Source organism: Madurella fahalii (assembly GCF_045866475.1).
Source record: "Madurella fahalii IFM 68171 DNA, scaffold_5, whole genome shotgun sequence".
NCBI classification, from domain to species: Eukaryota; Fungi; Ascomycota; class Sordariomycetes; order Sordariales; genus Madurella; species Madurella fahalii.
The window spans coordinates 110,687-130,414 of record NW_027263975.1 but is presented as its reverse complement, the minus strand read 5'-3'; the positions used below and the strand labels follow the sequence as shown (position 1 = coordinate 130,414).

At 57.5% G+C, this 19,728-nt stretch overlaps 9 protein-coding genes across 9 annotated transcripts; 4 read left to right on the top strand and 5 right to left on the bottom strand.

The window, feature by feature from the left end:
* Positions 1 to 208: 208 nt before the first annotated feature.
* Positions 209 to 1,963, bottom strand: MFIFM68171_08574 (MFS transporter, ACS family, allantoate permease; the record flags this gene model as incomplete). The annotated part of the gene is made up of 4 exons (XM_071063994.1): positions 209 to 1,136; positions 1,189 to 1,634; positions 1,688 to 1,756; positions 1,811 to 1,963. The coding sequence occupies 4 exons, from the start codon at positions 1,961 to 1,963 to the stop codon at positions 209 to 211; spliced, it is 1,596 nt and encodes a 531-aa protein (XP_070920095.1).
* A 761-nt stretch (positions 1,964 to 2,724) lies between these two features.
* On the bottom strand, positions 2,725 to 3,777 carry MFIFM68171_08573 (Glycosyl hydrolase catalytic core-domain-containing protein; the record flags this gene model as incomplete). Its single annotated transcript, XM_071063993.1, has 2 exons — positions 2,725 to 3,070; positions 3,119 to 3,777. 2 exons carry the CDS (start codon positions 3,775 to 3,777, stop codon positions 2,725 to 2,727), a joined length of 1,005 nt encoding a protein of 334 aa, XP_070920094.1.
* Positions 3,778 to 4,965: 1,188 nt separating this feature from the next.
* On the top strand, positions 4,966 to 6,387 carry MFIFM68171_08572 (Acetyl-CoA acetyltransferase; the record flags this gene model as incomplete). The annotated part of the gene is made up of 4 exons (XM_071063992.1): positions 4,966 to 5,030; positions 5,081 to 5,261; positions 5,330 to 5,906; positions 5,963 to 6,387. 4 exons carry the CDS (start codon positions 4,966 to 4,968, stop codon positions 6,385 to 6,387), a joined length of 1,248 nt encoding a protein of 415 aa, XP_070920093.1.
* A 177-nt stretch (positions 6,388 to 6,564) lies between these two features.
* Positions 6,565 to 6,845, bottom strand: MFIFM68171_08571 (EF-hand domain-containing protein; the record flags this gene model as incomplete). The annotated part of the gene is made up of 2 exons (XM_071063991.1): positions 6,565 to 6,617; positions 6,686 to 6,845. 2 exons carry the CDS (start codon positions 6,843 to 6,845, stop codon positions 6,565 to 6,567), a joined length of 213 nt encoding a protein of 70 aa, XP_070920092.1.
* A 596-nt stretch (positions 6,846 to 7,441) lies between these two features.
* On the bottom strand, positions 7,442 to 8,970 carry CDS1 (phosphatidate cytidylyltransferase; the record flags this gene model as incomplete). The annotated part of the gene is made up of 4 exons (XM_071063990.1): positions 7,442 to 7,483; positions 7,533 to 8,338; positions 8,391 to 8,769; positions 8,815 to 8,970. 4 exons carry the CDS (start codon positions 8,968 to 8,970, stop codon positions 7,442 to 7,444), a joined length of 1,383 nt encoding a protein of 460 aa, XP_070920091.1.
* Positions 8,971 to 9,780: 810 nt separating this feature from the next.
* MFIFM68171_08569 (uncharacterized protein) lies at positions 9,781 to 12,283 on the top strand (the record flags this gene model as incomplete). The annotated part of the gene is made up of 2 exons (XM_071063989.1): positions 9,781 to 10,830; positions 10,877 to 12,283. 2 exons carry the CDS (start codon positions 9,781 to 9,783, stop codon positions 12,281 to 12,283), a joined length of 2,457 nt encoding a protein of 818 aa, XP_070920090.1.
* Positions 12,284 to 12,518: 235 nt separating this feature from the next.
* On the bottom strand, positions 12,519 to 14,640 carry MFIFM68171_08568 (uncharacterized protein; the record flags this gene model as incomplete). The annotated part of the gene is made up of 2 exons (XM_071063988.1): positions 12,519 to 13,540; positions 13,593 to 14,640. 2 exons carry the CDS (start codon positions 14,638 to 14,640, stop codon positions 12,519 to 12,521), a joined length of 2,070 nt encoding a protein of 689 aa, XP_070920089.1.
* Positions 14,641 to 15,604: 964 nt separating this feature from the next.
* MFIFM68171_08567 (uncharacterized protein) lies at positions 15,605 to 18,068 on the top strand (the record flags this gene model as incomplete). The annotated part of the gene is made up of 3 exons (XM_071063987.1): positions 15,605 to 16,101; positions 16,149 to 17,286; positions 17,337 to 18,068. The coding sequence occupies 3 exons, from the start codon at positions 15,605 to 15,607 to the stop codon at positions 18,066 to 18,068; spliced, it is 2,367 nt and encodes a 788-aa protein (XP_070920088.1).
* Positions 18,069 to 18,420: 352 nt separating this feature from the next.
* Positions 18,421 to 19,494, top strand: MFIFM68171_08566 (uncharacterized protein; the record flags this gene model as incomplete). The annotated part of the gene is made up of 1 exon (XM_071063986.1): positions 18,421 to 19,494. One exon carries the CDS (start codon positions 18,421 to 18,423, stop codon positions 19,492 to 19,494), a length of 1,074 nt encoding a protein of 357 aa, XP_070920087.1.
* Between the last annotated feature and the right edge of the window lie 234 nt (positions 19,495 to 19,728).

The following is a 19,728-nucleotide window of genomic DNA, read 5'->3' as shown; positions in this document are numbered from 1 at the left end:
AGATTCACCCTGGCTGCGCCCATGCCGCGCTATTTGAGTGCTGGCAAGCTTGGATGAGCCATACAGATATTCTGACTGGCCGGAGACGGGAGAGATGTTGTTAGGCCGACAGACCCGTGGCTTGCACTCCGCTTTACAGCGCGAACACCTTGGTACGGCTGTGGACACTGGACAGATTCACCTTACAAGCTCCATACTCCGCAGCGCGTCAGTAGACGTAGACGAACTCGTCGTTTTCCCGGTCCGTCAGGTCCGCAAATGCTCTGTCTCCGATCGCCGCTGCATTGTCTGCGTGCATGTCGATATAGTCGTCCTCCATTGAATGATCGTGGATGATGGCGGGCTTGCCGTTCCCAAGGCGCCGTCGGACCTGCTGCCGGTTCAACAACGCCAGATTGCCTATCTGTAGCAGGACAACCGCAACCATGGCAGAGAACACGCCCATGGTGCTCCGGAGCCCGGCCAAGTATGCAGGGGCGTCGGCCGCAGTAAAGAGCAGCGGGCCAATGATGTTGCCCGCCGACGATGCAGCATTGTACTGGGCCATGACGGTAGACTTTTTGGTCTGTCCTGCCGTGTTGGCCAAGATCCAGGAGACAATAAGCGTGTTGCAGCCGAATATGAACGCTAAAAGATAGTATCCGACAAGCAGCTCGGGAAGATGAGCTGAGTCCCGTGGAAGGATATACAGCAGCACCAGCCCGGCCAAGATCGGGATAAGTATTGACAACAGAGTCAGGGACTTCCATCGCGTCTTAGCCGCTGCCCATGCCGTAAGGAGAATCACGGAATACTGAACAACGCCGAAGGGAATGTTGAGAAGTGTCGTCGTGTACTTATCGAAGCCGAACCCGTTGAGGATAAGCGGCCCAAACGTGACACAAACTTGGGCGCCGAGATTGTTCGCCAGAGACATCCCGATGAAGAGATAGGTCTTGATGTCGAGAAAGGTCTCGATGATTTGGTTCCACTTGAGTTCTCGGGATCCGACCCCGGTCTGGTTCGCTCTCAGGCGTTCCAGGGCCTGCGTTCGTTCCTCGGCAGTCAGGAACCGAGCAGAAGAGACGTCGTCGTCCAGCCTCCAGTATATAAAGGGCACGCTGGCAATGGTCAGGAGACCAGTGAGCAGAAAGATCCTGCCAAATACATCAGTACCCACGACAGCCCCTTGGTGGAGCTTGGACTGACCATTGCCATGGAGCGAGGATCCGGGACTTTGCATGGCCAAGAGCATACGATAAAAGAGCAGCCACAATGGTCGCCAGACCGTTTGTACCGTACCAGGCAGCAACCCGAACGGGTTGTTCTGACCTCCGATACCACTGGCCAGTGATGATGGAGAACAGCGGTAGACAGCCGGCTTCAAATAGGCCGAGGAAGAAGCGATCTACGAGCAGGCTGGCGAAGCTACGGCATGCCGGCATGCACACCTGCGCAAGCCCCCATCCCAGGACGAGTGCGGGCATGAGGGTGCGGTGGCGCACCTTGACGATGAGGACGGACGAAAAGGGCTGCCATGCTAATTGCGCGATGGGTGCAATGGCTCCCACGAGCGAATACTGATTTCCCTCGAGACCCGTGTCTTCGCGGAGCCCGAAGATGGCGCTGAAACCAAGTACTGTCTTGTCGAGGATCTAAACCCGTGTAAATGTGTGCTATTGCGGGGAAGGCAGGCCGGAGGGATCACCTGAAGAAAATAGACCCAAACGAGAAGGACCAAGATGGCCTTGTCTGTCTTTCGGCGAATTCGTCTGTTCTGCCAAGGGACGGAAATGAGTGCTGAACATCAATTTGGGGGGGGGAGGCCTACGTCGTCGTCCGTAAGCACAACCCTCACGTCCCCGGCAAACCCGGGCGCTTCCTCGGATGTGCCAACGTAGGCCGCCGCAACGTCGTTCGACAGGCCATCGGTCGTCGGCACTAACTGATACCCGCTACGGGACGGAGCTAAAGGAGGATACATGACGATAACGCTGCCGATCGGTAAAAGGGCACGTAGACGCATACATAGCACAGGGGATGCTTTCCATCGGGGTTTGCCTTTCACGGAGTGGGTGGAATTGATCTGAGTTGGGCGCAACAGAGGGGTTAGGGTTGCATTCCATGGGCGCGGAGCCCCCCTCCCACCTTTAAAAAAAAAAAAAAAAAAAAAAAAAAAAAAAAAAAAGGGAAAAAGAAAGCGGGAAATATGGAGGAGCTGGAGAAAGGGGGGGAAAAGACCCTAGAACCCTCAAGTACTTTGATTAGGATCGGAATTATACTCGCTAGGAAGGTTCCGGTTCCCGTTGTCTCCTGAGGTTCCAGATCAGTGAACAACCACACATGCAATCCGCCTGAAACCCCTGAAATCCGCCGGCACCACCTGCGCAGTACGTTCGCCTGTGTGATTGTGCTTGACCCAACGTGACGAGATTAATTGGCGCGCAGAGATAGCTACTCGGCATAGGGCCGAGTGCCTGACGCATGTGTTTTCGTTGTACATCGTCTTGGCTCCCGTCTGGTCGACGCTTGTCCATGGCCGTTTTACGGATTGTAGATATCTATTTGTTACAGCAACACCAGCACATTTACCCCTATGACTACCTTTATCCATGACTAAACGATGATGCCTACCCACCGTTTTACGAGCGTTCAGTGTTGCTCGATACATGGGGATAGCGAGAACCGGACAGGATCCCCCCCTGCACGCTTGCGCTTGCTAAGCGAACGGCGGGTCGTAAAGGCTCAGTACAACATCGCAACGGCGAGAATTGTACTGAGCACCGCTATGCCCCCTTGCGGCAGTGCTGAGCGGAAAGCCGACGACGTGCCCCGCTCGGGATTGACGCCGGTTCCTTGCCGACCCAGATACCATGCCCCGATATCGGTGAGCTTGCCGTCGGCGCTAAGCATGGCGGCGTTGGGTCCGACGTTGGACGCGTCGCTGCGGAAGGCGCCGAACAGAGAATAGCGCTCGACAAAGTCCAGGCGATCAAAGTACTCGGCAGACATATTGTAGAAGGCTTGCGTGGCCTGCAGGTCCTGGTGGTCCAAATTATACTCGGTGATCCAAATGGTCGTATTGGGGAACCTGATCCGGTCAGTGGCGTCACGCTTGGCCGCGTAGACAAGAACTCACGCGGCAGAATATTGCCCCATGTGGCTGGCCAACCCCTCAAAGTTGCCGTACCAATGTATCGTCACAAAATCGTACGTGCAATTCCGCGTCTCGTCGTCGGTACTGATGAGCTTGGAGCATTCGCTCAGAAAATCTTGGAGCCACGGAAGCCCAGAGGGCGCTCCAGTGCACGCCGGCAATCCCACGCGTACACCCATTTCCTGAAGGGGGATCAGGTTGTTGACCCAGACCTGCGCGGCCGCGGCGGGCTCCATGTTGCTGCCCCCGTATACAAACGGGCCGTCGGGCTCGTTGAATGACAACACGTTCGTGATGTTGATCCCCCTGTCCTCGATCAAGCTCTTGACTGTTGACAGAAACGAGGTATCGTCTAGACTTGGCGGCGCGCCCCACAACATTGGCACAAACTCGAACGAGGACTGAGCAATGTCTTGGTATTCGGGCTCAGGAGCGGGTTTGTAATTATAGTACCACGTCAGGGAAGTCGGCTCCTGGATCCATATGGTGTCGTCTGCTCGCGTAGTCTCATTTGGCGTAAAGACCAACCCGCGCTTGGGCGAAGAGAGAGGGCCGGCCGCTGCCGGAGCCGTAAAGGAGAGGACTGCCAATACGGCGGCGTAGGCCCCGATTTGCAGCATCCTAGTGAGGCCGTGGTGCATTGGTCTCGATCGGACGGCAAAAGTAATGCGATGGCTCGTGCCGAACCGTCCGATGGGAAGCACTTCCCCGTATAGCTGCCGCCGACTTGGATAAAAAACGAGAGACTCGTCGGCAGGCAGATCCAGGGTAAGGTCAAAGAGAGAAAAAGCAGGAAAGAGATGAGAGAGCCATGCCAGTTTCAGGCCACGCCCAGGTAATAAGGGAGAGGACCATTTTCTGATGCAACTCGGACACGAGCTGAAGCTGGAGTCTCCTGAGTTGGGCCGTTCTGGGAGGAAATTCAGCAGAGCGAAGCCTTGGCAGAACCAGGGGTGCGTGGACGCTTAGCCCCTTCCGTCTCCCAATCGATAGATGCACAGCCAGGAGCAGGGAAAAGAACGCCCTGTTCCGGGCGCTAGCGAATCCTACTCGGAATTGACCGTGGGCTGAGCCAGATGGCATTTCGGTCAGCGAAGTCGATACGGATCCATCGGCAAGACCATGGCAAAAATGGGCTTTGAACGGCGTGCCGGTTTCACCACCGGAAATAACTGCTCTTTCTTCAAGGAGTTTGGTTTTAACTAGTACTAGTAGTTTCGCAGAGCATTCCACCTCATCTTGCGCCACCGCGGGGCCGTTGCAAGTCTGGGCTGCATGGCAAATCAGCCCGAGCGCCACCGATCTGTTGGGCTGGCGGCTAGATGATGGAAATCCAGAGGCGGCCTAGAGCCCCTGAACCGGTTGAAGGAACCTACGGTGGTTCTGTTGTTGAGCCTTGTCTGGCCCACAAGCCTGCGAGCAATTTTTAACCGCGGAGACATTCGAGTGGCTAGATTCGACAAACGACGTCAAGACAACCAGAACGCCACACGCAACGGTGGGGTGAGCGGCCTGGATGCGGAGATCTTTTGCTCGCAGAACATCCTGCAACTGCCGACTGTGGAACCGATCGCCAGTTTGAGTCCCGGCTGCGGATTGAACGGGTTTCCCCGCAACCGACCCCGGCTCGGGTCAGTTTACCCCCAGGCAATCCATCACTGACAAAGACCGAAAGATGCCTCGGCAAACCGAGCCCCACACCGCAACGGAAACCACGTTGCCATCCACCGTCAACCCTGGGGCTATATCTCATCAATTGCCGCCTTTGCCCTCGCGGTGTCCATCTTGGTTTGTCCTCACCCCACGCGGAATAACCTTGGATAGAAATAATGGCTGTAGAACGGCTGGGCTCCATCCTCAAGCACCTGTCCCCGGGCAGTGCGCTATCGCAGATGTGCGCGCCCACCCCGGACCAGCACCGTTTGCGTCGCTAACTTCCAACAGCACATCAAAGAATGCCGACGATGTCGTTATCACGCTTGCAGTCCGGACGCCACTCACGAAGGCGAGGAAGGGCGGCTTCAAGGACACGAGCCTCGAGTACATGGTGTACGCGCTCCTAAAGGAAGTCAGAGAGCGCAGCAACCTCGACCCTGCGGTCGTGGAGGATATCTGCTTGGGCAATGTGCGCAACTCCGTTCGTCGAGAGATTGGCGTATATATCCTAGGCTCCGGCTGATGCGTTCGCACCAGGTCTCCGACGGCAAGGCGTCGTACAAGCTGCGCGCCTCCCTCCTAGCAGCTGGCTTCCCCAACACGACGAGCAGCTCGAGCTTGAATCGCTTCTGCTCTTCTGGCCTCAAGGCCGTTGCCGACATCGCGCACGCCATCAGCAGCGGGTCCATCGAGGTCGGCATTGCCATTGGCGCCGAGCAGATGACGATTGGCGGCGACGCTCTGGAGAAACCCTTTGATGAAGAGGTCACAAAACACTCTCCCGAGGCCGTCGACTGCATGCAACCCATGGGTTGGACGAGCGAGAACGTCAGCCGCGACTTCAACATCACGCGCGAGGAGATGGACAAATACGCCGCCGAGAGCTTCCAGCGCGCTGAGCGGGCGCAAAAGGACGGCCTGTTTGACGATGAGATCGTGCCCATCAAGACGAGGATTAAGGACGCCAACGGCGAGTGGAAGGATGTTACCCTCACAAAGGACGATGGCATCCGGCCCGGCACCACCGCCGAGGGTCTATCTAAAATCCGTGTCGCCTTCCCGCAGTGGGGTCCGACCACGACGGGTGGCAACGCCAGCCAGGTTACCGATGGAGGTGAGCTATTTTTTTTCTTTTCCCGCGGAGGCGCGAGTGTACGCTAACAGACGCAGCCGCTGCTGTCCTCTTGATGAAGCGCTCGACTGCCATCAAGCTCGGCCAGCCCATCCTGGCCAAGTACGTCGGTTCCACCACCGCTGGCCTGGCCCCGCGTATTATGGGCATCGGCCCCACTGTCGCCATCCCTAAACTCCTGTCTCAGCACAACCTCACGCTTGCCGACATCGACGTCATCGAGATTAACGAGGCTTTTGCCAGCATGGCCGTTTACTGCCGCGACAAGCTCGGCCTGGACTGGGCCAAGATGAATCCTCGCGGCGGCGCCATCGCGCTTGGGCACCCGCTTGGCGCGACCGGCGCGAGGCAGATTGTTACTGGCTTGAGCGAGTGTAGGCGAACGGGCAAGAAGGTCCTGCTGACGAGCATGTGCATCGGCACTGGCATGGGCATGGCTGGTCTATTTATCAATGAGCAATGAGGGGGCCCAAAGGTGGTGATACCATGGGCATGTACATTTACGTGCTATGTACAATTTGTGTTTTGCCAGCGTCGCAATAGATCTTTGTCTCCATACCGGTGAAGCGTGCGGTGTCTCTTCGAGCAAACCGAAGTAATACCGACATCAGGACTTAGCTAGCCGCTGTGGAAGATTGTGTCAAAGACTATTGTTTTTCTCAAGATGCCTGACAACCTGCACGAACTCGTCAACTGCCGATGGCGCGTTATTAGCAGGCGGTGTCAGCGGTCTTCTTCAGCTTTGAGACCAGGACACATACAACACATCTCGCGACTGGTGTCAAGGCCGCAGCTCTGGCACGCTGATTCGACGTCCGACTCGCTCAGGGACGCGCCGGGCATCCCAAGGGCGTTAACAGCTTCCCTCACACTAAGCGTGTCATCTCCGTCGTCGCCGCCGCTGAGGAATGCTATCCTCATGTTGGCTTCGGAAGTCTTCCAGAATTAGCACACCTTGTATGAGCGATTTATCCCCAGCTCTTGCTCCTCTCCGCCTCAGCGACTCGTGTGCCCGGAGAGGTGGGCATGGCACATACCATGGCGGATGCTGGGGATGTTTCCTCTGGAGCTAACGGCTTTGAGAGCAGTATCCCGAACGAGGCTAGGTCAACACAGATGTCAAGTCTGGTAGGCACTTGGTCGACGTTCGTTTATCGATTTGGGTTATTGCTAGTACCCCGCGCGCGGCTGTAACTTGCACTCGGGGGCAACGCCATTGGCTTCTGATTATAGTGGTTGCCCGCCGGATGAGGGGACCGTCATGCAGCTGGCACGACTCGAACAGCGCCTCACTCTCCCCGGAGAGGAGCAATGGAATCCGGTGGCAAGAGAGACAGCATATACATTTTAATTAATACATGAAACTACCATGGCAACGCTGCTTCCACCGCAGTCCCACAGAAAACGGCGGGCAGATTATCTCATAACACATATACGAAATCCGAAAGTCTGCTTGTTGGCACCGAACGCCAAGTGAATGTGCATCCGGACTGCAGCTACCGACTCTTCAACGCGGGCTATTTGCTTGCTGATAGGATTTTGTCAAAAGCGGCCGGCGCCTAGGTGCGTCAGTCAGGGCTCAAGCACAGACAAGCCAGAAACACATACCTCGGGTCCAACAATGCCCTGGTTCGACAGATATTTAAGCAGTCCCTTCATCACTTCCAGCTGCTCGTCCGCTGTCAGGCCCATAATGGCCAACTCCATGACGTCGCTGGCCGAGGTCCTCTTGATTGCAATGAAGGTGTGATAGTAGATGAAAGCAAACAGGCCCATAATGAACTGGCAGTCCATGCGGTCCGTCATGCCGCCGTGCCCGGGGATCGAGTCTCCAAAATCCTTGATCTTGAAGGTCCGCTTCAACCCAGAAGCAAAGAAACCGCCGAAGGGTGCGATGAGCGAGGCAAAGCTGGCCCAGAAGAAGGTGTGGATCTGCATTGGTGCCATCGTGACGCTGAGTGTATAGTTCGGAGGCAGGAAGAACAGCTGCGGAGTGGCATAAGTGCGGGGGATAAAGACAGGATTCGGGTCGCAATCTAGTCCGGTGAAGATGTTGGCTCCGAGGTTCGTCGCAGGGCAGATGAAGTACTTGGAGCGTAAGAGCAAGTTGGTGAGGAGAATGCCAAACAGGACCGTCATGACCCACGCGCCGACGAAACCCTCGACCGTCTTTTTGGGAGACAACTTGATGAGCTGCGTACGGCCAAAAGTGATGCCGCAGACGTAGGCAAAGATGTCGTTTGTGATGACAAGAGCGGCCGGTAGGAAGAACCAGATCATGCCCTCGAGGACGTTGTTCATGATGAAGTGCGCTTGAACCACAATGAGGAACAGTGCCATGTGCGTCCAGGCGAATTGCGAGAACTGGAACTTGAGATGACCACCCTTGAGCGAGCCCACGAAAAAGACGAAGCCTGCTGGGTCAGCTGTCGTTTCCGACTTGTCAGGGGCATCCGAACTACATACCGAAAACATAGAGAATAAAGCTGATGAAGCGGTGGTGTATCGCCAGAGGCAACAGCACGCGGTCAACCAACACTATGTGCTTGAGGTAATACACAACGCTCTCTCCGTACAAAAAGTACATGGTGGTCGCAAGCCAGTACCAGTTCAAGCTCTTGGTAGATTGGAGATCGCGGGCGCGACTCGGCACGTTGGCGATAGCGATAACCTCCTTGAAGGATACTATCTGCACCGCCGTAATGACCACGAGGATGTAGACGTGACCCATGAACAACGCCGCAAAGAAGCCGCCTATCATGACAAACGTCCAAAAGGTGCGCGTGATGAAGTTGGCCTTTTTCTTCTCATACTCGGACTGCTGCTGCTCCGGCGTTGAGGGTTTCTGGTACAGTCAGCGCGAGTCACCACCGCGTGGCGGAAGACGCACCTCCTGGATGTTCTCGAGGGTCCCGCTGGACCTTTGCTTAGTCGGCGAGCCCTCCTCGCTGACATCGCTGAAGCTCGCACGGCGGCCGTCCGATTGCCCGTTGGAGTGCTTGTTATTGTGGGGGAATTTAACCCCGCGACGTGACCTGCCCGTCATGACAGGTGATGGTATCTACCAGGGCTTGACGTGACCGGCGGGCGATAACGAACACGGGATCCGGTAAAGGCGGGAGATGTGCGAGTCGGCGAGGTCGGGATACTGCGCTCAGCCGGCTCGGTGGGAGTCGCAGGATGCGGAGAAGCGCTGCGGCAGATCGCCAACGCGCTAGAAGGATTCTTGCGGCTGTGACCGCTATCCGGCCACCGTGGGTGCAGTTCGAAAGTCGAGATGAAATACGCGGCGAAGTCTGGCTCGTCGGTTGCGTGAGGAACACGATGTCCGGATCTCACAAAGTGGACTCGAGCCTCAAATTTCGATGGCTACGTCAATCCGAGCTTGGCCAGGGCGCCAAGTGGGGCAGCAGATTGAGAGTTGGGACGGGACCAGGAACAAGGCAACCACAGCCGTTGATCATTCAACGGCCCGAGAGCGGAAATGTCGGGCTGGGGCTCAGAGGCACTGGACCTTCTTCTGCGGTGTATTGTAATGTGGCGTGGGGGAACCCTGGGATCGTGACAAGTCTGTTAAGTTGGACAGAGCGAACAAACTGTCCTGCAGAAGTCGGGGAACCGCGAATCACATGCATGCGCACTGCCCAACACCCCCACAGTTCGGGGCGTTGGGCCACCGAGAAACTCGTCAGCCTGAATTACGTAATCTCGAAGTTGGCGGTTTGATGGCTGTCAACGCGACGTGACGCAAACTAGCAGAAGCATGCTCCTAGCTACCGTCCCGATTGCAAATTGTCTGTTCCTCGGCCAGGCTCGATGTCACGGTTATGCTTCGTATTAGACGCGCGAACTGGCCATGGATGAGTTCTCGGACGACGGTTTCGACGACCTGAACGACACGCTGCTGCAGGAGCTCGAAAACAATGCCATCCAGTATACGCAGGCCCAAAAGCCTGCCCTATCGCAGTCTACGCCGGCTACGCAGGCGCAATACAATGTCCACGAGTACGACTTTGACGATGATGATCTCGACGATACTGTCGTGATCGATGAACATGCGCAGCTACCACCGCGGCCTGCCCATGAGAGAACGCTGCCTGCCCAGCAATCCCGCCAGGGCGCCGAACCGCGATGGAATCAACATAAGCCGTCGAGGCCGCCCTATCCCCCGCCGCAGCAATACCCCCGATCAATTCCCCAACCTCTGTCCTCACAGCGGTATCCTCTTCCATCCGCCAGGCCGCACATGCCGGCACCGCCGTCACAGTTCGTCCGACCACCACAGCCTGTTCCCCGGTCATACTCCGTACAGCCCTCCCAGGCCGTCCATACGGGTCCCGGCGGGCAAAGCGACATCATAGCCGCACTCCAAGCGCGCGTGTACACGCTAGAGTCGGATATCATCGCTGCCAAAGGGGAAGCTGCCATCCTGCGTTCCAAATTTGACAAGGCCCAGACGACTCACGTTGCAGAGATTGCACGTCTAAAGAAACAGAACGCCGAGCAGATTGCAAAGCAAGAGCGTATCGCCGAGGCGGCACGGGCAGCCGAACGTACTGCCACGACCGAACTGCAATTTGCCCGCCAGGACCTTAGGGAGGAGCTGGGCCGGGCAAAGACCAGGAAGAAGGATGGCCCCTCCACGCCAAAGAAGAACAAGGCCTTTGGCTTGGCGGACGGGTTCGATGGTGTTGAGACCCTATCCAGTCCTACCAAAGGACAGGCGCTAAGAAGGAAGGATTCAGGGCCAGCTTCTGACCGCACGCCCACAAAGGGTAAAAGGAAGCGTCCGATCGTCGACAGCCCTACATTTGCTCTAGAGACACATTCAGGGGAGGCGCCGCCCGATAGCGTACGCCGGAACGCGCCCGCTGTCCCGTCTAGGCTGCCCCCCTTGGCGTTTGACGTATGTTATCACCCCATCCAGCCTTGACTCCGCTAACCGTGTCCAGTTCCTGAGGCTTGTCCTCGACCACAGTTCGCTCCGCAACCAGCCGCCGACGTTTGACTTGTTCTCCCGTTTCGCATTCCCTTCTGACCCAGCCCAGACGTTCGCGTCCATCATCTTCCACAAACTGCCACAGTTGGGCGATCCCACACAGCCGCTGCGGGTGTTAGCTGACTTTTCTGAGTTGGTGATTGACATGTGGCAACGGTGCTTGTCCGAGAGATACCATGCGCCCATCTACTACCTCGTCGCCTTGGTTCTGTACACGTTGGAGCTCAATGCGGTTGCGGTCGCGCCGCACATCATCTCGTCCTTGGTCCCTGTCTGCACTACGACGTGCCGTCTCGTCGCACTCCCCCGGTTCAACAGGCTAGACGGGAACTCGTCCGACGATAGCGTCGTACGGCAGTTGAACCTCGATATCGACGTTACCCAGTGTCTATCGCTTCTCTGCCTGGCTGCCCTGGGCTGTCCATCTCTTCCCTTCGACGCGGAGGGGTCTGAGACTCTAAATTCCCCGCGGGTCGAATTCTGGAAGACGGTGGAGCTCGACTTTGTCCTGATGATGCTGTCCCCCAAGCACCCGGAGGTGGATTGGTTTGGCATGCTCTCACTGCTGTGGACGTCGGTGACACCACAAAGTATCGGCCCTATCCCGTCGGCAACGAATGACAGCGGCCGTGCCGAGGAGAAAACCCCCCAACTCGTCGCTGCCACTATAATTGACTGCGTTTCGTCATTTCTCTGCGAGCCGCCACGATGGGCCACCCCGGGATCGGTAAAGGAACTTGTCGTTCGATCTGCTGCCCTGGAGACGCTCACAGTGTTTGCAACAAGTCCGTTTGGTGCCCTCCAAATCGCTGAGAGTGATGTTGCAATTCCCCGATTGGTCACGGTGCTGAGCTGGGCCGTTGACCGACTGTATGACATGGATGTGACGACGCCATCGCGGAAGGCCGCGTGGCATCAGACAGGCACCAGAGAAAAAGCGGAGAGCGGAGACGATATGGATGTGGACCAGCTTGGCCCGAACCTGGCCGAGATGCAAGCGGGCGGGCGAAACCAACAAAAGCACTCAGATGAGGATGAAATGGCTAATATTGAAGAGCACCCGGAGCCAGATCCGGTGTCTCTTTTGTGTCGTCTCATCTCCCGGGCCGTGCGACTCCTTCACCTTCTTGCGACGGACCGGCGCACCGCTGACGTAGCGAATATCTCGACGAAGCTAGCTGCCTCACACGGCGGCTCGCAACGTCACCTGCTTGCATTGGCTCGGCTGAATTTTGCGGAGGAGGACCTGGTGCTGGAGGCCGGAATCGACGCCGAGACAGTGGAGCTGGCACACGAGTTGCTTGAACCGGCGGTCACACCAGATGAGGGCGAGGAGGTTGGTGAGGTGTTTGGCGATTGAGGCGGCTCGATATGGATTGAACCGAGTGTACGAAAACGGCCAGCACCATATCAATATTAAATTCGAATGCTTCTACCGAACGTGCGTTCGCCTCCAGAGAGGGTAACTGCAACCTAGGGATGATATCACAAGGGAAAGGGGTAATTGTGGTGAATATGATTTGAACCCTCATCTAGTGGGACATTACCTAGTATATCGATACTGAGCGTACATGGTCCAACCAAACCTAGGCGAATTAGACGATAAAAACCGACAGCCGACTCCCCAGGAGCTCGCTCTTGGGAAGTTGCACATCCTTCTTGTCAAAATCATGCAGCAGCAGCCAGCAAATCATGCGGAACACTAATGCGCACCAGATGGTATTCCGGCGCACCTCGGTTGGGCCAAGCCCGACCGTCTTCAATGTCTCGGACCGGCTCAGTCTTGACAGGCCCGTCCGCCGCCTGCTGGAGTGGTGACTACTGCTCGTGGTGCCGGAGACAGGTGGCGATTGCACTGGCCTCTCCGGCGGGCCGCTCGTCCCACCAGTGTCTCCCGCGAGGCTCTCGAGACCGCCAGGCGAATGGCCGTCCTCTTGCTGGCCACCGCTCTCTTGGCCGTGGATGAAGCGTGATGCGGCGGCAGCCTGCGGATCGTGGTGCTCCGACGAGGTGGTTACGGCGCGCACACGGATCTCGTCAAAGTAGCGGTCGAGTAGTGATGACTCTCGCTTCTCGTGGGGCACTTTGAGCAGATCATCAAAAGAGATCTCGCCTTTGATGGGGGTTTCCGTTGCGGCGCGGTTTGTTGGTGAGTCCTCCCAGAGACCGGCTCTAGTTGCCGGGCTGTTGTCACCACCTCCATCCATGTCCTTGGCGGAGGTATTGATGGCGAGCAGGACTTCCTGCACATGGCGCCGGAGGACATCGAGGACTATGTCCTTTGCATTTTTCTCAGGGTCGAGGATCTTAGAATCGATAGAGTTGATGGCTTCATGCAAGTCGTTTAGGTGTAGCGGCGAGTAGTCACCGTCCTGGGCGGGCAGCCTCTTGTTCAACTCATCCGCTCTGTCGTCTATATCCTTGAGTTCCGACGGCGGGGTGTACTTGGCATGCGTTGTGATTTCTCGGCCCAGGCGCTCGCTGAACTCGGCAAGCAACCGGCGCGGCGAAAAAGCCTGCTTGTTAAGCGAAAAGGCCACTGGGTTCGGGAGGTACGTGAATGGTCGATTTATCAGATGGAGTGGCCGCGCTAGCATGCCCACAACTTCGAATATGACTGCCTTGTGTTAGCAGCAGGCACAGGAGACGTGGAGTGTCGGCTGTCAAACCTGGGAAAAGATGGGCGTGTTTCTTGGTCTCGTCCGAGTAGCACTGCGTGGTATATTCGTTGCAGCGTATCAAATTTAGCGTCTCCGCAATCTCCGTACGACTCCCCAGCTGCAGCGTCATGAGGTCGGTCTGCTCATTGATTGGCTGCCGCCAATTCTCATCGTCCTCCCTTGGCCGGTAAAAGGTTGGCACATTGCCAAAGCAGAGCTCTTTAACTTCGGCTGTGGGGATCACGCGGTTCTTCTTGAATCGCGGCCAGCCGGGCTTTTCAAATGTGAAGACGAGGCCAAAGTCACTGACTCGGGTGCCTAGGACACTATACCCGTTACCCTCGGCGCGGTACCTGTTCTCGTCTCGGTCAAACTCTTTCCAGTAGATGCCGAGCACGGCACAGAGCTCGATAATGTGGCAGATGGCCGTTGTCGCATACGGCCTCCGGAAGGTCGGATGCCTTTCAAAGCTCCGCTTCATGGCTTGAATGTTGATGGCAAGAGTCACCCTCTCAGGCGGATCGGGCCGCTCCTCCAGAGGAGTCGGCTGCCACCTGCGACTCTCCCAATTCCTGGAGTCTCGCTCCATCTTTTGTACCGCGCTAATGACCAGGATCCAGGTTGCCAGCTCATTCTTGACCGTGTGCACACGCTCCCGGGTAAGGCCAGAGTTGCCGAGGGGCACGTCATCTTGGCCGGGGGGCACGTCCTCCGGGTCAAGGGGCGGCTCCTCGACCCTAGTCTCAACGCAGCTCTTGCGTGTGCCTGTGACATACCAGATGGCCGTATCTACCGGGCCGTTCTTGTTATCGTCGGGGGCCAGGAAGATGATAGGTGCCTCATACTCGACCTCGACACGGAAGAACTTCCATTTCAGCCGCACATACGGAGCCCAGAGGCCCATGACCTCCTTGTCGCGGCTCGGGAGGCCCTTGGCGGTTGCGATGATGGCCTGGACATACTGCAGCACCACACCGAGCAGCGCGAGCGTGGAGATGACGAGTGCCGCAATTGCGACTCTGTCCGCAAGCGGTGACTGTGCTTGTGATTCCGACATTGTTTCAGAACTTAGTGCCGCATGTTGCTGCTCGATGCCGAACTTTAGCGGCGTGGAAGAGATGTTTGGATAACCTTCATATACGAGGCCAGGCGCCAATGGCGGCAAAAAATACGCCTGCGGCGCCCGCCTGCAGTGCTGCGGCTGGAACATGGCTGGAACATGGCTGCATTCGCTTCGTGGCAATGCCTCATTGAATATCTACAGTGACTGAAAACCTAACTTGATCACAACACACCGTTCAATACCAGCCAAAAGACAAGCTAACATATAGTTGTGAATGGGAAAGCTAGTTACTATCCGGCTAACTAAAGTAACCACATGACAGCGCATGCCACCTCCGCACCATCCCTCCCCCTCCCCGGGTCCCCCTTTCTCCCCTACCTAACATTAATAGGACGCCACGTAAAAGCATCGTTCCCCAAGTCCGAGCAATTCTTTACGATCAGCACCTCTCTAGCATATAGACAGACTTAAGAGAATCATCCGCACCACAAATAGTGCCTCTTGGCTCCACTTCATTCTCTTTGGGTGAGGAGGCCTGCCAAGCGTCGCCATCTGGTCGGGTGATCGCTGTCATTGGCTACTACTCGCGGGACAGGGTCGTCACGTGGGGCGCGGGGTCTTGACTCTTGTTCCAGATTTTGACCAAACGACTCGCCAAGGCGTCGAACCTGCGACAGCACGCAACTGGCCTCTCAAGTCCCGCCCCACGATCTGGCGAAAATCTTACCACGGGATGCCCGGGGAAACGACGCTTTATTCCGTTGCGCAGACCGCTAACACCGATTCGCCCCCATCGATGGCTGGGGATTGGAAGGGATAGCCGCTCTACTCTGTGCCCTTGATGAATTCTGTCGACAGTGTTTGAGGGACCTTGCCGTTCCCTTCCTTTTCCTTTTACTTGGCCACAACCCTATTAGATGCCCTTCTCGTACTAGCCAACTAGGTAACGTCAACGACCATGTCTCGGCCGAACGCTCCCCGTCCGGGCCACGACCATGCGCCGACCAACCCAAGCGGTCTTCGGCAGGCTTATACAGCATCATCCTACAGTTCGACTGAAGGGAGTCCGTATCCGCACAGCCCGCCGTCCCCCGATCGAGGTGATCCCGCCTCGGCGCATCGCCATGCCGCCGGGCCGAGCACACAGCAGCCGACGGAGACCACATCCTTACTAGAGGCGGCCTTGGATTTCCGGGAACAGCTCCACGAAGGGCCATGCAACCACGGCACGTTTTCGCCCCGGCCCGTGAGCCCCTCGAGCTTTCATGCCGACACGTTGAGCCCCTCCGAGTCCGAATCTGAGTCAGTCCTGCCCGGTATCGACGGCATATTAGCTGGACCGTCGAGAAAGCGCAAGAGCTGGGGAAAACAATGGGCCACCAAGATGAGGAGTAAGAAGATGAGCACCTCGAGCGCGCTGGCGGAGCGCCACGGCGTCAAGGATTCGGCCTTAATGTGAGTCCGAATCCCTCCCGGGCCCTCGGTCATGCTGACCTCTCCAGGTATCTCTCATACTATCTCCCCGTCATGGTCTGGGCGCGCGAGTACAACTGGTCCTACTTCAAAGGCGATTTCGTGGGCGCCCTTACTGTGGCCGGGATGTACGTCCCCATGGCGCTGTCACTTGCCGATAACCTCGCCCATGTGCCTCCCCTCAACGGCTTGTACTCTTTCGTCTTCAATCCGCTCATCTACGCCCTGCTGGGCAGCTGCCCTGCAATGATTGTCGGGCCAGAAGCGGCCGGCTCACTGCTCGTTGGCACAGTAATCAAGGCGAACGTCGACCGAGGCGGTGGCGACCAGGATGCCAATCTGCACGCCAGGCTCTGCGGCATCATCGCCGGCTTGGCCGGCGCCATGGTTTTCATCGCGGGCGTTGCCCGCCTCGGCTTCCTGGATAGCGTTCTCTCCCGCCCCTTCCTCCGCGGCTTCATCAGTGCCATCGGCGTCGTCATCACCGTCGATCAGCTGATCCCTGAGCTCGGGTTGAACAAATTGGCCGACCGCGCTCACGTCGGCCACAGTAGCAGTGTTGAAAAGCTGGGCTTCATATTTAAGAACCTGGACCAGGTGCATTCCCTGACAGCAGCCGTAGCTGGCACTAGCTTTGTGATCATTATGGTCTGTCGCGAGATCAAGCGCCGTATGCAACCGCGATACCCGGGGGTTGCCTACGTCCCAGACCGCTTCATCGTCGTGGTCTTGTCGGCCTTCCTAGCATACTGGTTTCAGTGGGACGAGGCTGGCGTGGCCGTGCTCGGCAAGGTCGAAGCGGCAAGCGGCCGCCTCTTCAAGTTCCGCTGGCCGCTGCAACCATCCAACATGACGTACATCCGTGAGTCCATGAGTACCGCTTTCTTGATTGCCTTGCTCGGCTTCTTCGAGTCTTCGGTTGCCGCCAAGAGCCTCGGCGGTGAGAGCTTCGCCGGAATCCAGCTGAGCCCCAATCGCGAGCTGGTTGCCCTCGGGACCGCCAACATTGTCGGCGCGTGCTTCTCGAGTCTGCCCGCCTTCGGAGGTTACGGCAGGAGCAAGGTCAACAGGTCGACGGGAGGTCGCACCCCGGTGAGCTCTCTCATCCTCAGCGCGTTGACACTACTCTGCATCCTGGTCCTACTGCCTTATCTCTATTACCTTCCGGTTAGTCGCTCTCCCGTCGCTGCTGAAAGTGATTTTGACGCCTGCCACAGAAACCCGTTCTGTCGTCTCTCATCAGCGTTGTTGCCTGGTCGCTGATAGAAGAGTGCCCCCACGACATCTCCTTCTTCCTCAAGATCCGCGCATGGCAAGAACTTGGGCTGATGATGAGCATTCTGCTCGCGACCATCTTCTTCTCGCTCGAATTCGGTATGGCTATCGGCGTCGGCCTGTCTTTGCTGCAGGTCATCCGCCATGCCACACGCCCGCGCATCCAGATTCTCGGCCGCATTCCGGAGACTAATCGGTTTGAGAACGCAGAGGCGAATCCAGACCGCCTCGAGTTCATCGAAGGGTGTCTGATTGTCAAAATTCCAGAACCGCTGACTTTTGCCAACACTGGCGAGCTCAAGACTCGGCTGCGGCGGCTGGAATTATACGGAACAAGCCTCGCGCATCCGGCACTTCCGCGGTTGAGGAGAGAAGACTGGAACCGCAACATCATCTTTGATATCCACGGCGTGACGTCGCTCGACGGCAGCGGGACACAGGTGCTCGAAGAGATCGTGCGGGACTACAGGCAACGAGGTGTCCGCATATTCTTCAGCCGCGGCCCGGGCCGCGATTCCCGTGTCGGGCGATTGCTTCGGCGGAGCGGCATAGTCGAGCTCGCTGGCGGAGAGCACCACTTTGTCGACGATGTCCATGAGGCGTTGAAGCTGACAGAAGAGGAAGAGGGGGGCGAACTTGCGGTCTCGGACCGCCGCATCACCGGTTCAAGCTAGTCACGAGTATCCTACATGTAGTAGCCGTCTAATCTCCACTGCTCCAGTAACACTGCCACGCAGACATGACTTGAACCAACGGCCACTACAGAGCAACGAGCTCAGGGCACGTTTAGGTGCCGAAGACGGATGTGGAAAAACCCTTATCCGCCGAGCACTGCAAGGTACCTTAGGCTGGGCCGAGCATGACCTGAATGGAGGGGTGTTCACAGGGCCATTAGCCCGCCAGTTCGCTCCCAGTAATTCAGCTCTCGCCTGTCAAACCCTAACCCTTCGGCAACTCAGCCAAGCTGCCAAGCGGCCGCGTCGAGCAGTTTGCAGACCTGAACCCTCACGCATCACCGGAATTACCATGTCCGTCTCGCCCACTCCGACTCGCCGAGATCGCGTTCTCGGCGCACTACTCGGCGTCCACGCTGGCGATTCGTTAGGCGCCACGGTCGAATTCGAGGCCTGGGATAGCATCCGGATCATATATCCCCATGGCGTGCGCGATGTGGTCGGAGGCGGCCCCTTTGGCTGGCCGGCCGGGCACGCGACCGACGACACTGACCTGACCCGCGCCGTACTGTTGGCGTATCGTGACTCCGAAAAGCTCAAACGATCTCCCGCATCGCACAACACAGCCGACGTGGTCGAGCTGGCTGCGCGGTACATGGTCGACTGGTACGACGGACGGTGGCCGGATCGCGTCTGCGGTGAGACGCCCCGCGATGTCGGCGGGGCGACGGCCACGGGCATCTACAGGTTCAAGCAGACAGCCAACCCCCGGACTTCCGGGGCCGGTGACGGCCGTGCGGGGAACGGGTCCCTGATGCGCTGCATCCCCACCGCCCTGTTCCAGCCCGATGTGGGTCTAGCCGATGCGGAATCCATGGCCATCTCGGCCATCACGCACGACGATCCGCACTGCATCCTCGCCTGCGTGGCCTACAACGCTATGGCGCGGTCGTTGGTTGACGGGACGACGACGGCTGACGCTTGGCAAGCGGGGAGGGACGCCGTGCAGCGGGCTGCATCAGCTTGCCCAGCAAATACCAAGATTACCCGCGCAGCACAAAAGGTTGAAGCTGCCATCGACGCGGGCAAGGAACTCGTACAAGTGCACGATCTCGCTACGAACGGACCCAAAGCAGCTGCAAACGGCCCGACAGCATTGCCTTTCAAGGCATCAGGCTACGTGCTTGAATCTCTGACGCTTGCGGTCGCCGCGCTGCTGGACCCACGACCGCTGGAGGAAGTGCTTATTGACGTAGTGCGCATCGGTGAGGACACGGATACCAATGGAGCCATTGCCGGGGGGCTGCTCGGGGCAAGGGACGGGGTTGACGCAATACCCCTGCGGTGGAGGGAGAAGCTGCAGTTTGGAACCGAGTTTGGTGAGGTTGTGGATTACATGCTGTCGCCCCGGGAAACCGGCAACTAGGTCAGCTCTAGAGCCTTCTGAAACATGATTATTGCCAATGTGCATCCGCAAATGCCAAACGTCCTTCCGTGGGAACACCCCTGCTTTTCGTGGCCCTGCACTCCGTAAACTAGTAAGCAGACATGCTGCAGACCGGCAGAGAAGCCTGGGAGCGATGCAAGGCCAACTGAAGGCTCCGCGGGCGCCAGAAAAACCTTATCCGATACTCAACAGTACTACCTGCCTCCTTTGATC